The 13,656-nt window shown below is 44.2% G+C and overlaps 1 protein-coding gene across 1 annotated transcript; it reads left to right on the top strand.

Annotated features, from left to right (window-relative positions):
• Positions 1–6,753: 6,753 nt before the first annotated feature.
• On the top strand, positions 6,754–13,067 carry LOC310818443 (G-protein coupled receptor family C group 6 member A-like; the record flags this gene model as incomplete). The annotated part of the gene is made up of 6 exons (XM_083689388.1): positions 6,754–6,935; positions 7,447–7,637; positions 8,533–8,606; positions 8,990–9,682; positions 10,673–10,799; positions 10,942–13,067. 6 exons carry the CDS (start codon positions 6,754–6,756, stop codon positions 11,988–11,990), a joined length of 2,316 nt encoding a protein of 771 aa, XP_083545514.1. The 3' UTR covers positions 11,991–13,067.
• Between the last annotated feature and the right edge of the window lie 589 nt (positions 13,068–13,656).

The following is a 13,656-nucleotide window of genomic DNA, read 5'->3' as shown; positions in this document are numbered from 1 at the left end:
TGTACAAGGACATCCGCGCCACAAAAGGTTGCGTTTGACAAGGGCAACACGTCCGCTAACAGGAAGGACTGAGACGCCCCAGTGTCTCTTAAAACTCTGACTGCTTTTCTGACTTTCGGTTCACCAACCAAAGACACGAAACCCTCAAAAACAAATGGTTCATAGCCACCCTGTCCTTGTCCAGCTACTAGGAGACGGGCTCACTGTTTTAATAAAAACCGCCGGTTTCTTAGTACCGGGGCTTTTCTTCTTTAATGCCAAACAGTCTGCTGCGATATGCCCCCTCTTATGGCAGTAATAACATTCCCTCTCTTCCTTGGGGGGTATGCCTACTACTGGGGGTAGTTTAGGGGGTTTAGCTGAGGGCACGAAATGTGGGTCTGCCTCAGCAGGTCGCCCACGGGATACAAACACACTTTTATGTGTTAGGACGAACTCGTCGGCGAAGATCACCGCACCATTAAGGGAGGCGACTTTTTGCTCATTCAGGTACACAACGCACTGCTCTGACGTGCATTTCTTAAACTCCTCTAGAAGGATTAACTCCCAGAGTGAAATAAATTGGTCGCTTTGCTAGCAGCGCACCATTTATCAAAAAGAGTCCCCTTTTCTCTGGCGAACTCAACATGAGACTGGGCCGGGGCTCTACGGTAATCTCTGAACTTCTGTCTGTAGGCCTCCGGAACCAGCTCGTATGCACGGAACACCGCAGCCTTCACCACTTCATAATTGAAGTGGTGAGTGATAATCCAGCTACAACATCCTGCGCTTTGCCTGTAAGCTTGCATTGTAGCAGCGTGGTCCAAACATCTTTTGGCCAGCTAAGTGCTGTAGCAAGGCGCTCAAAGGTGCTAAAATAAGCATCCACCTCGGTCTCCCAAAAGGGGGGTAGAGCTACATGCCTCCTCACGTCATGATGCTCACCGAGAGGCACGGCATGTGCTGCAGAGCTCTCCAGCTCTAATTTGCGGAGTTCTAACCTAAATTTAGATTCTGCCTCAATCTCTTTTAATTTTGTTTCTGCCTCAATCTCTTTTAACTTAGTCTCTTCCTCAATCTCTAGGGAGCGCAGGGCTAGCTTTTGCTCAAACTCAATTTTCTGTGCCTCTCGGGCTTCTCGTCTCTCACTATGCTCTCTCTCCATTTGCAGGCGAGCCAAACGGACCTTCAACCTCGCTGAATCAGACCAGGATGATGTTGCTGACAGCGCCGGTGACGGGGGTGGCGAGAATTTCGGAAACGAAATAAGCGGTGGCGACCCCCCCTCCTTCTCCACCACCTCGGGGGAAGCTGTGCCACTCAGCTTCCGCTCTGGCTCCACAGAAGGCGGGGCCAACACACCCAACTCCTCCAAACTACCCCTCACTGCAGCCCGAATCTCATCCTTATGGGACTGCTTACGCACAAGGACATCATAGTGCTAAAATCATTGTGAAAATGAGAATTTTTCTTTAGCTTTTCCGCCATGTTTTTCTTCATTTTGGGGGTAAAACCCACATCTAGCTCCCCATTGTAGCTGCACTCGCTAGCTTGTCTCAGCAAAGAGTGCGCGCGATATTGAACTTTCCAGACAGAGTTCAGAGGTCAGAGTTCATAAAACATTTTTGTTTTTAAAAATGTATATTCAATATTGTCATTGCCATCAAATCTACATCAATGCAAGTGTTATTGATTCAAAAAGAACATCAACACAATTAAATACAAATTTAATTTAGAAAGAGCTCCATGGTGACTGGTGCTATTTTTAGAACATGTCCTGCGGGCGACTCACGTGGTCCCTGTGGGCGACCAGGTGCCCACGGGCACCGTGTTGGCTACCCCTGCAAGCCAACCTCAATCAATCATTCAAAATACCTTTAACACCATCTACATATTCGGATTAGCTACGGTATATGCCTAGTCTAACTGTAGAGGTGTTTGTTGACATGTCACTAACCTGAAAGAACAATAGAAATGAAAAAGGGTGAGCTGGCTGTCCTCTGGCTACTGAGTCTGGGGGGTAACTGCCAACTGAGGAAACAACCGCAGCTCGAGCCCCAAAGCGAACTCTCCACCACCTCGCGCCAGTCATAAGGGGTAAACAATTACAAATGAATGGGGGGTATCTGTTATACAGTACAATACAAACGAGCAGGCATGAACACATACAACTCTATGTGTCACATACACTCACCAAACACTTTATTAGGAACACTGTACACCTTCTCATTGTGGAGGTGGTGTAATGGTGTGGGGAATGTTTTCTTGGCACACTTTGGGCCCGTTAATACCAATCAATCATCGCTTGAATGCCACAGCCTATTTGAGTATTGTTGTTGACCATGTGCATCCCTTCATGACCACAATTTACCCATCTTCTAATGGCTACTTCCAGCATGATAATGCACCATGTCACAAAAGTAATCTCAAACTGGTTTCATGAACATGACAATGAGTTCAGTGTTCTTCAGTGGCCTTCCCAGTCACCGGATCTGAATCCAATAGAACACCTTTGGGATGTGGTAGAACGGGAGATTCACAGGTGGAAAGTGCACCTGAAAAATCTGCAGGAATTGCGTGATGCAATCTATTGTGTTTGAGATACATGGCAGGAATAATGCAGTTCGAGACGAGAGTAACGTTCAACTTCTTTAGTTAACTGTGCCACTCACACTGACAACACATTCTCACCCCGACAAAACCCCAACGGTCCTTACGCTGTCACCTGCACTACCTAGTAGCGTCAGTACTGCGCACTGAGTGTGCATAACATCAAATGCACATATATAACAATTTCCCCCTCCCCACAAAAGCACAGAACCCAATTATAAAACAAGTAATAAAACTAAACTACTAAAATTATTAGTAGAACGCCCTCAAAGCCTAGGCATGAAACTCAGTGACATAGTCTTTCAAATAAGTGGGGCGGCCCCTGTCCCGTACTGGCCGGCCCTCCCTGACCACTGGCGGTGGCCTTTCCAGAACAGCTGGGGGGTCACCCTGAGGTGGGCCCAGAACATGGTCAAGCACTGGATCTGGCTGGAGGCCAGGAGGCACCAGATCAGGAGCTGGTTGAGGGTGCAGCTGAGGCGCCGGTGGCCATAGTGGCCCTCCCTGTGGGGGAGGGATTGGTGGCAGTGGGGCCACCAGTGGAGCAGCCGGCTGTGGAGGGGTCCCGCTGAGAAGGCATGGTGCACAGTCCCTGACGAGTGCTTCTATGTCACGGTCAATGCCTGTTGCTCTGCCTCTGTGCGACCTGCACTGGGAAACTCGCCTCCGAGCAGCACTGGCTGTCGTCTGTGGAGTGAGCGCCGTAGTGCGCGTGATAGGTGGACTGGAGCTGCTGAGTAGGCGCACCCGCGATGGGTCCCGCGCCCGCGAGCACAGTGGTACACTCAACAGCTGTCTCAACTTGCAGCGCTACCTCTACAGTTCTACCCAAAGTCAAATTGTCTGATTCAAGCAACAGTCTCTCTCTCGTTTTCTCACACAGTATTCCCTCGATGAACTGGTCTCGAATTATCTGTTCCTGCAGTGCCCCATAGTCACACAGGCGGGCCATGTCTCTCAGGTTAGCCACATAGTTACGAACGGACTCACCGGGTCTTTGTAGCCGCCTTCTGAGCTTGTAGCGTCGGAGTAAAATCCTCTGTTGACCGGTGAAGTAATTCGTTAAAAGAGCTACTGTCTCCTCATAAGGTGTCAGGCAGGCCCAGGGTGCGAAAGATCCTTTGCCCCTCCACGCCGAGACAATGGCGAAGGAGTGCCATCTTCCTCTTGTCGGGTATATCATCATAGCCCAAAGCATCCAGGTACACCGAAATTTTCAACCCAATTCGCCCAATGAGTTGGGGGGTCTCCGGGCACGGCAAGGAAAGGAGCGGGCGGGGGTAAACTAAAGTCAGCCATCCTCGTCGCCAATATTGTGTTTGAGATAGATGGCAGGAATAATGCAGTTCGAGACGAGAGTACTTCAACTTCTTTAGTTAACTGTGCCACTCACACTGACAACACATTCTCACCCGGCCAAAACCCCAACGGTCCTTATGCTGTCACCTGCACTACCTAGTAGCGTCAGTACAACAACAGTAATATATCATCAAATGCACATATATAACACCATCATGTCATCATGGACCAGAATCTCAAAGAAATGTTTCCAACATCTTGTGGAATCAATGCCACGAAGAATTGAGGCTGTTTTGAGAGCAAAGGGAGGCCCTACTGTGAAAACGTGTTCTTCATTTGAAGGAGAAGACAAACTACTTACTTTTAGCTATTTATTTATATGTCAGAATTCCAAACTTGTACAAGGACCACTTTTGGCCAAGAAAATCACAGTCAGCAAGCTGTTAATCTGTAACCAACCCTCCAAAAATGGATGCATTCAAACAGTCAAACAAAGCATTTACAGTATACAAAATGATTGTGATTGGCTATTTGGTTGGGGAGGAACCGCGGTTTAGACTTGGCATCCCTTGTTGTTCACGGGCTGGTCACACCATTCATCCCATCTGCTGAGTCAGCTCCCTGTAAGAGATAAGATACCTACTCTGGTATGTCCTCCCTAGCCTGTTACTTTTCCACTATAGTTCTTTGTGTAAGCGTGTGTTGCAACATCTTTCTTGATGACCTGGCTTAACCTCTCCATGTATTAATCTAACGCACTATGTGACTAATGCTTGATTCATCTCATTTATCAACAGGACATTAGCAAATTTAGCACACTGCAGTAATATATTTTTATTTTTTTTATTATAGTTTATATAATAATAATTTCCAACACTTCTCAATCAAGAGTTACTGATTACCAAAGATAAATGTTTCCTGAATCAGATGATTAAAAAACATTAATTCAATTGATTTGCACATGGAATATCAAATACAATTATCAACAACTTCTCAATCAAAAGTTAATGATTACCAAAGATAAATGTTTCCTGGATCGGATGATTAAAAAAAACAAGTTAATTCAATTGATTTGCACATGGAATATCAAATACAATTATCAACAACTTCTCAATAAAGAACTGAAAAGCTTTATTTATTTGTCTGCTATTGAGCATTATGATGCAACTGTTTTCATAAAAATAATTTCTAACACTACCCATTATATTAGTATAGTGTTCCTAATAAAGTCCTCAGTGAGTGTATACTGCCATTGGACATCCTATTCTACTGCTGTTTTGTCTATTTCTAACCAGTCATAACATTGATTAAACACAGTTTCAAAACCATTCATGAAATCTGACTACATCTGCATATTTTGTGGGACTATGGTTAGAGTGTTAAAGAGCTACGGTCAAACATGGCCATTCTGTCTCTCAAAATTTAAATTGGCTTGTACAAAATGTTTGTTCTGTTCCTCTGACAGATGTATCTCTGCACTTTCTAAAGTGATTAATGTCTCTACATCTTCGACCTACACACATGCTCTCAATACTGAAAAGAGAATGCTGATATAGGGTGATTTGCTTCTTCAAAATCTTGTCTTCAAAATCCATTGTTTTGCTTCTGTGTTCAGTAATATGTCTTCCCACAAGCTTGTCAAACTGTATATACATCATATTTTTGGTTTTACAAGTTATGAAACTGTTAATGTCCATTACTTTGCCTCTGACAGGGTAACTGTACCATTTACTGTTGTTGTGAATTGACAATTGATAGTGGCTTGACAATTGATAATTGACAATCTTGGATGGTTCTTTGTAACGTTTCTTGCTTTCTTAAAAGTCACAGAGGTTTCTCCCTAAATTAAAGGTGATCATAATGTTATTGGGTTTTTAAAAAAAAAAATTTTTATAGTACTTAGGATGAAGGGTGTATACTCTATAAGATTTTCCTATCTTGTTGTGGCAGCTTTCACAGGTTCTGTGTTCTAATTTGAGTTCAGCTTCTTGTAGCCATTCCCTTTAATATTGTCCCTCTGCAAATGTAGCCAGCAGACACAGTTTATTTGTCTTATAACCTTCTGGAGTATCACATCATCATTTTGTCTTTTGAGCTGGCTAATGAGGAGGCTTTTCCTCTGAGAGCTGGGGTGATAGCTAGGGTGTTACAGTCTGTGGGTTTGATGCAGATCCAAGGTGAAAACACTTCCTTGTTTAGTCAAACTTATGTCCAAAACGTTGATAGTTTCAGTGCTAAGTGCAGAGTTGAATGTCAGGATCATTACTGTGGCATCTCACCACAAGGTACTTTGACATGATTGGCATTTGCTTCTTCATGATCTTCTTCATCTTCAAGTTATGAAACAGAATCAGGAAGTCTTCTTCATTGGAATGATTTCCTCCTAAAGTTTTTCATTATTATAGCTATGTGCAAAGTAGGATGCAACGAGGATGAGGAATGTGTTCTTCCACAGGTATATAGCCAAGCAAGCATCCTGGAGAGCTCAGTCAGTCTGCCAACGTTGTTTGAGAGCTCAAACAGTCTGCCACTGCAAAGAGAGGAAGAGTTAGAGATTAACAGTTAGCAAGAAGAGGAGAGGGACACGGGTAATTGGTTCGAGAAAAGCACAGGACAGAGAGACAGACAGGTCATGTAAAGCGAGAGGAGAGGGCCACAGGTAGTCCGTGGGGGGAAAGCAGGGGGTAAAGAGAGAGCAGTGAATAGAACCAATACAGGTAGAGGGAGAGTGATAGAATAAGGACAGAGAAACAAATGATAAAAGGTAAGGTAGAGAGAGAGATAGAGAGAGATACGGAAAAAACTGTCAGAGATACAGTAGCATAAGATTGAGGAGTAAAGAGAGAGAGAGAGAGAGATAGAGAGATGACACACTTCTATGGGATCTATTGCTTACAATTTGTTGCCCTGGTTTTCCTGGGCCGGGTCAGTTCCCGCGATTCTGCTACAGTCCCTGGTGACATCATCATCGGGGGACTGTTCCCTATCCACGAGAGTGTCGAACCCAAAGTCCTCCAGGACGGTAGGGAGATACGAGTCTGTAACAGGTGAGCAAGCATGTGTATTCTGTGTACAATGTATTAAAGGGAATGGCAACTAGAAGCTGAACTCAAATTAGAACACAGAACCTGTGAAAGCTGCCTTTCTGGTCCACAACAAGATAAGAAAAAGTCATCTCTTGTATAGAGTGTAATTGATTCCTATGCAATTCAGAGACCCTATGAAAACAGATATATTAATTCTGAAATCATATGAACTATAATCGTTGCATACAGATGGACTCATCAACTTATTGAGTGACTTGTTTGACTTGACACATTTCAGCTTTTCATTTTTAATTAATTAGTAAACATTTCCCCAAAATCTTTTTTTTAATTTTTTTTAATCTATTTTAAAATCAGGTTGTATCACAACAAAATGTGGAAAAAGTCCAGGGGGTGCAGGCACTGTATGTATCTTTGTGCGAATATGATTTCGCTTAAACCTTGTTTCTCAGAACAATTTTATGTCTGTCTGTGTGTGTGTGTGTGTGTGTGTGTGTGTGTGTGTCTCTCTCAGGTTCAGCGCGGCACGACTGGTCCAGTCTCTGGTGATGGTCCAGACGGTGGAGGAGGTGAACCAGTGGCCTGAGTTGAAGAATCTCACCCTGGGCTACTGCATCCTAGACTCCTGCTCAGATGTCACTACTGCCCTGGAAAGGACCTATTCCTTCATGAGGAGAGCCAGTGGAGACTGCAATGAGGACACAAGTAAGGCTTAGAGAATAGATAATAGACAGATAATAATCAACATCAGATTAGATTTAGATTAACAAATTTCGAATTGAATAGATACTGCAATTTTAACCACAAAACATTTTATTTATACTGGAAGTTGTGTGTTTAAAACAATTCAAGAAAGAGATTTTCCAAATGTGTGGTAGTTTTATTGTTTTACTTGAGAGTATCCATAACTATTTTGGGCTGAAACAGTCTATTTTTGTCCACAATTTCCCCCCGTCTGAAGTCCAATAGAAAATCTGTATTGGGTAAATCAATATTGGGTAAAAAAATCTATATTGGATGAATCATTGGAACTATTTGAAGCTTCCAGTGATTTAATTGGCACAACTTTTTTTTTTTTAAATTTTATTTTATATCAAAAGAAAAAGTAGAAAAATATGCACATCTAATTCATCAGGTGCAAGACAGAAGAACATATCAAAGGAACTGTCACTCTGGTATGCTCCCACTCAAATGCACAAAAACAGACAGCATTTCAATCCGCGTAGGATTGAGGATAACCCTAACCCTAACCCTAACCCTAACCCTAACCCTTCGTCAGGTCATTGTGTGTCTGAATTAAACCACCTTGGAAGCATATCAGAATTGACAACCCTTTTTTCTTTAGTCTGTTTGATATCAACACGGTATTACCCTGTGGGCACCTGACTGTTTCTGCTTCTAACAATATGCCATCGTCGTCCTGCCAAACAGGCTATCATCGTGTTTCAATAATCATTCATGTTCATCATGAGAATACTTGCAGAGTGCAGAGACTTCAGTAGATTATTGGCAACAACACCTGGACATGTTTTGGCTGACAACATGATGTCCTCAGGTGGGGGTGGTAACCGCACTGAATGTCCTGCTCCTCCCGTCTTAGCCGTTGTCGGGGATTACCACTCTGAGATATCCATAGCGGTTGCTAGGAACCTCAACCTTGAGCAGATTCCTCAGGTGAGACTGAACCACACATAAAAAAACTCATGATCACAATCAAGATCACTGTCAAGATGTGAATACTACTGTCACACCTTCTCTGTCTTTTTGTGTACATTTGATTAAGCAAATGGTCCTGGAAAAACCTTGTATCTAAATATTGTCTATTCTATTTTTTAGCTTCGTCTGCCCAATGTGCTGAGTATATTTCATGACTGTACAACCAATCAAACTGGTTTGAAACACGTTAAATTTCAAGAGGCATGTAAATTAATTACTGAAAATCTCTCTTTATGGAGATATAAGGTTTTTCCAACACAACGGCAAAATGCAATAAATATGTATGTTAATTGTTACCGTGTGTATGTATGACTATAACTACTGTTTTCCGTCCTCACCAGATCAGCTATGGTGCGACCTCCGGCATCCTGAGTGACAAGACCCGCTTTCCAGGCTTCTTTCGGACCGTGCCGGAGGATGACCACCAGGCATTCACCATCGTCCAGATCCTCACCGCCCACAATTGGACCTGGGTTGGCGTGGTGACCACAGATGGAGAATACGGTCGCTACATATTAGACCGATTCCAGTACTACGCCGACATTGCCGGCATCTGCTTGGCCTTCACCGTCGTCCTGCCTGACGTGTTGGGTGACGCCAAGCTGAAAGACAGTGTCAACAAGACGGTCAATCACATCGTCAACAACCTTCGTGTCAAGGCCATAGTGTCCTTCGCCAAGCCTAATCACATGATGTATGTCTTTGCCAGTCTGCTCAAAGATCCGAGAGGCCGGGGAAAGGTGTGGGTGGCCAGCAATAACTGGTCAGCTTCGTCTCGCGTGTTGGGGAACTGGACCCTAAGCGATGCGGGGACAGTCATTGGGGTCACTCTCCGGTCAGGGAATGCGTTTTCATTCAAACAGTACCTCAATGATTTGGACACAGATCCTGATGCCCACAGGAACAACTCCTTTCTCCGGAGGTTTCTGCTGGAGCACAGACAAAAACAACAGAGGGAGGGGCTAAATCTCAGCCACACCCTCAGATTAGTAAAGAGACAAGAACCGGTGCGGCCCAATGACACGGCCAATGAGGTGCTGTGGAAGAGGACGTATGGTTTTGCTGTGTTCAGTGTGGGGCTGGCAGTGAGGGCCATCGCCCAGGCTGTGGTTGACCTCTGTGCAAACAGAGACTGCAAGGAGCAACAGAGACTTCAGCCCTGGGAGGTGAATACACACACAAACAAACACACACACACACACACACACACACACACACACACACACACACACACCCTCTCTCTCTGGTACACAAACACACCACAGAGAGGTATTCTGTTACTACCATGCAACTCTACTGAAGTACATGAAAGTAAAACAAGTAAAGTATATGGTAAAATTTAGTACGCCTGTCTCACGAGGCATAACTACGGATTCTAGATTGTTCTTTTGCTATTGTCTTGAGTAATACGTTTACTTTGCATGTTCCGTCTTTGTTTTGTACTTTTGTACAGTTGCGGGAAGCCCTGAAGAACACCACATTTCACATGGACGGGGCGAACTACAAGTTCGACGACCAGGGCAATCTGAACACAGGCTATGATGTCACCCTTTGGCAGAAGACCACGACAACACCAGTGGACGTGCATTACATCGTGGCTCGCTATAGCCTCCAGGATAATAAACTCACTTTCATCTCACAGCAAACAGCACAGGATGTGTTTGATTTCACGGTGAGGGAGGATCTCACCCTGCTCTCTCTCTCTGTTTCCAACCTCCCAGTTTTTGTCTCTCTCTCGCTCCCTCTAACTTTGACTTCCTTCTCTCTCTCTCTCTCTCTGTCACACTTCCTCTCACTTATCCCCTCATCCATCTCTCTCTCTACCTTTTATGGACAGGCTTGATTTCATAGTGAGGGAGGATCTCACCCTGCTCTCTCTCTCTGTTCCCAACCTCCCACTTTTTCTCTCTCTCGCTCCTTCTGTCTTTGGTACCCCTCTCTCTCTCTCTCTCTCTCTCTCTCTCTCTCTCTCTCTTCCATTCATGTAAAAAACAGTGCATCATAAAGCTACCTTTCTCTCCCAGGGGGACGTGGTCTCCAGGTGTTCAAACAGCTGTGCACCTGGTAAGATGAGGAAACCAACTGAGGGGAAACCTGTCTGCTGCTACGATTGTGTCACCTGCTCCCCCGACCACTTCTCCAACCAAACAGGTTACTCTAAGATGGCACAAAAACACACATATACAATGAAAAGAGCACCATCCAGTTGTTGACTCATAGCTAGTATGACTGCACTGGGACATCTGTTGAGTGATGTTTGTGTCTTTAATTAGTATTTCCCTTCCATCCCTAGACTCTGATGTGTGCCACAGATGTGACACCAACACCCATTACTCCTTGTGGGGCAGTGCCCAGTGCACCAAGAAAACGGCTGTCTTCTTCACCTGGATCGACATCTATGCCAACGTGCTGCTGGCTTTGGCTGTCCTGGGGATCCTGCTCACCCTCTTAGCGGGCATCATCTTTTTCATCCGCTGGGACACCCCTGTGGTCCGGTCTTCAGTGGGCCCCATCTCCCTCCTCATCCTGCTCTCTCTCCTGGGCACCTTCGTGAGCGCTGTGTTATTCGTTGGTAGACCCACCTGGTGGCAGTGCCAGGTTCGCCAGGTGTTGTTTGGCCTCAGCTTCACCCTCTGCATCTCTTGTATCCTGGTCAAGTCCTGTAGGATCATCCTGGCCTTCGAGATGGACGACAGATTGAAGAGGGTTCTAGAAAAGCTCCACCAACCCTACGTTCTCATCGGCATATGCCTGTCCCTGCAAGTCATCATTTGCGCCCTGTGGCTGGTGTTCAAACCTCCCCAGACCAGGTGGAACGCGCTGAAAGACAAGCGGCAGCGTCTGTTTGAGTGTGACGAGCGGTCGTTCGAGGCGTTTGGCGCCATGCTGGGCTACATCGGCCTACTGGCTCTCATTGGCTTCGTCTGCGCTTTCAAAGGCAGGAAGTTGCCTCACAACTACAATGAAGCCAAGTTCATCACCTTTGGGATGGTCATCTACTTCATCTGTTGGATCATCTTCGGCCCCGTTTACGCCACCACCACGGGCCCTTACCTCCCCGCCGTGGAGATGGTGGTCATCCTCCTCTCCGGCTATGGCATCCTGTGTTGTCACTTCCTGCCTAAGTGCTACATCATCCTGTTCAAGAAGGAAATGAACACAAAGGATGCGTTCCGGCAGGAGCTGTGGAATTACAACTCCAAGGATGTGCAAACACAAGGCCAACAGTCCCGTCAAAGCTCTCTGGATCAATCTGCCGGTTTCAATAGCCAGCCACTCCATATTCCGAAGATGCTTCCTACAGTTTCTCAGAGTTCAACCCCAAGCCCCACTGAGTCATAGAACCAGCAGATTATTACACTCAGGGATAGCCTTAAAGTCCGCAAGAGATATGCCAGCCTGCCCTGAGGAAATCAAGGTGGCTGGATACATAAGGGGTAGGGCGAGACAGCAATTTGTTCTGATCCGGGTACTTGTTGAAAATCCTTGGTATGTCGTACTTAATATATATTCACTTGTGATCTTCGCCAATCAATTGCATCAAGTTACTTCGGCATCAACCAGTGTATGCTAGCTTGGCTAGTAATGCTACCAGCCTATCATAATGGCTGTTAGCATGTTAGGTCATATTTTCTGTATCTGTGGTGGTAGTTTGCTGATGGTGGACAATGATTTAATTCAAATATATTCTTAGCGACACCCAAAACAACACAGCAGGCTCATGATGAAGAAACATAGGATGGATAAGTTTGGTGTATTTTTGCTGTGTGTCAATTGCACGACCCTGCAGCTTTCCCCAAAGTAAGGGGCGTAAAGTCTTATAGATTCCCATTTGTTACTCCATACTGTGGGCCAGTTATGAGATGGATAGAACAAATTAATGTTATTTAATCTAAAATACTTATAAGTTGTCATAGCTCACCATAATGTTTTATTGATCTGTGTTTTTATCGGAAATTAAAATCCTATGAGGCTTTATGTGTAATTGAAAATCATACTGTAATATTATTAAGAAATATCAAACATTTTCTGTAGTTTAAATTGTAAAATTGTTGAAACCTGCATTTTGTGCTTCTGGAATAATGCAACGGGCTGATGCTTCAGTTTATAGTCAACTCTTCACAATGCATTTGGTGAAATGGTAATCATCAATCATTACGCACCATTTGCTGCGAGTTAGTCACCAAATGTTTTTATTTTGTAAGAGGAAGAGAGTTTCCGATTTGTCTTTTATTTGTTGTGGACAGTGTGATGTCATGATAATGTTTCGTGGGATGTCATGATTTTATTTGTGGGAGATAAAGAGGTGATATCATACAGTCTACTGCCATTGGGACCTCCTATTGATGGTATTTTAATGCTGTTTTGTCCATTTATAACCAGTAATAACATTGATTAAAAATCATTCATGAAGTCTGACTACAGTACATTGCGTATTTTGTGGGGTTTTGGATTCAGAGTATACACCTCACAAAGCCATTTTTTCTTTCCGAAATGGGCCTATCTAAAGCATAAGCATTTAACATAACACATTATTTAACATGCTGAGAGTTGTTTCTAGTTACAGTATTTTTTGTCCAGTGTTAGGGAGTAGTTCCACTACATGTAGCTCAACTACTAGTTAGACTACATTGTTCTGTAGCTTGGTGGTAGTTTAACTAAATTAAAATCGTAGTCGTGTTTTCAGTAGTTAACTACTTTTTTCAGTAGTTAACTGTCACTACTCACTACACCCCCCCCCCCCTGCAAAAAAAAGAAGAAATTAACTATTATCCTAGTTCTGGTTTGCTCCATCTTTCCCGGTTACTTCAGGGTGTTTCAGTCAATCCAGTTTCTGCCATGTAGACTAGTTATCTTACAGTAACTGACTGAACTGCTTTTTCAAAGTAGCTTTAATTTGACAAACTAACTTCCTCCATAAGTCCTGGAAAGAGGAAGCATTTTGTCTCCTTGTACCTCTCTACTTCAACAGTTTGATTTTGAAAGAGAGATTTTTCTTTTTTCAGAC

Source organism: Argentina silus (genome assembly GCF_951799395.1).
Source record: "Argentina silus genome assembly, chromosome: 17".
NCBI lineage: Eukaryota > Metazoa > Chordata > Actinopteri > Argentiniformes > Argentinidae > Argentina > Argentina silus.
The sequence above is the reverse complement of the archived record's forward strand: the minus strand, read 5'-3'. Positions and strand labels throughout refer to the sequence as shown.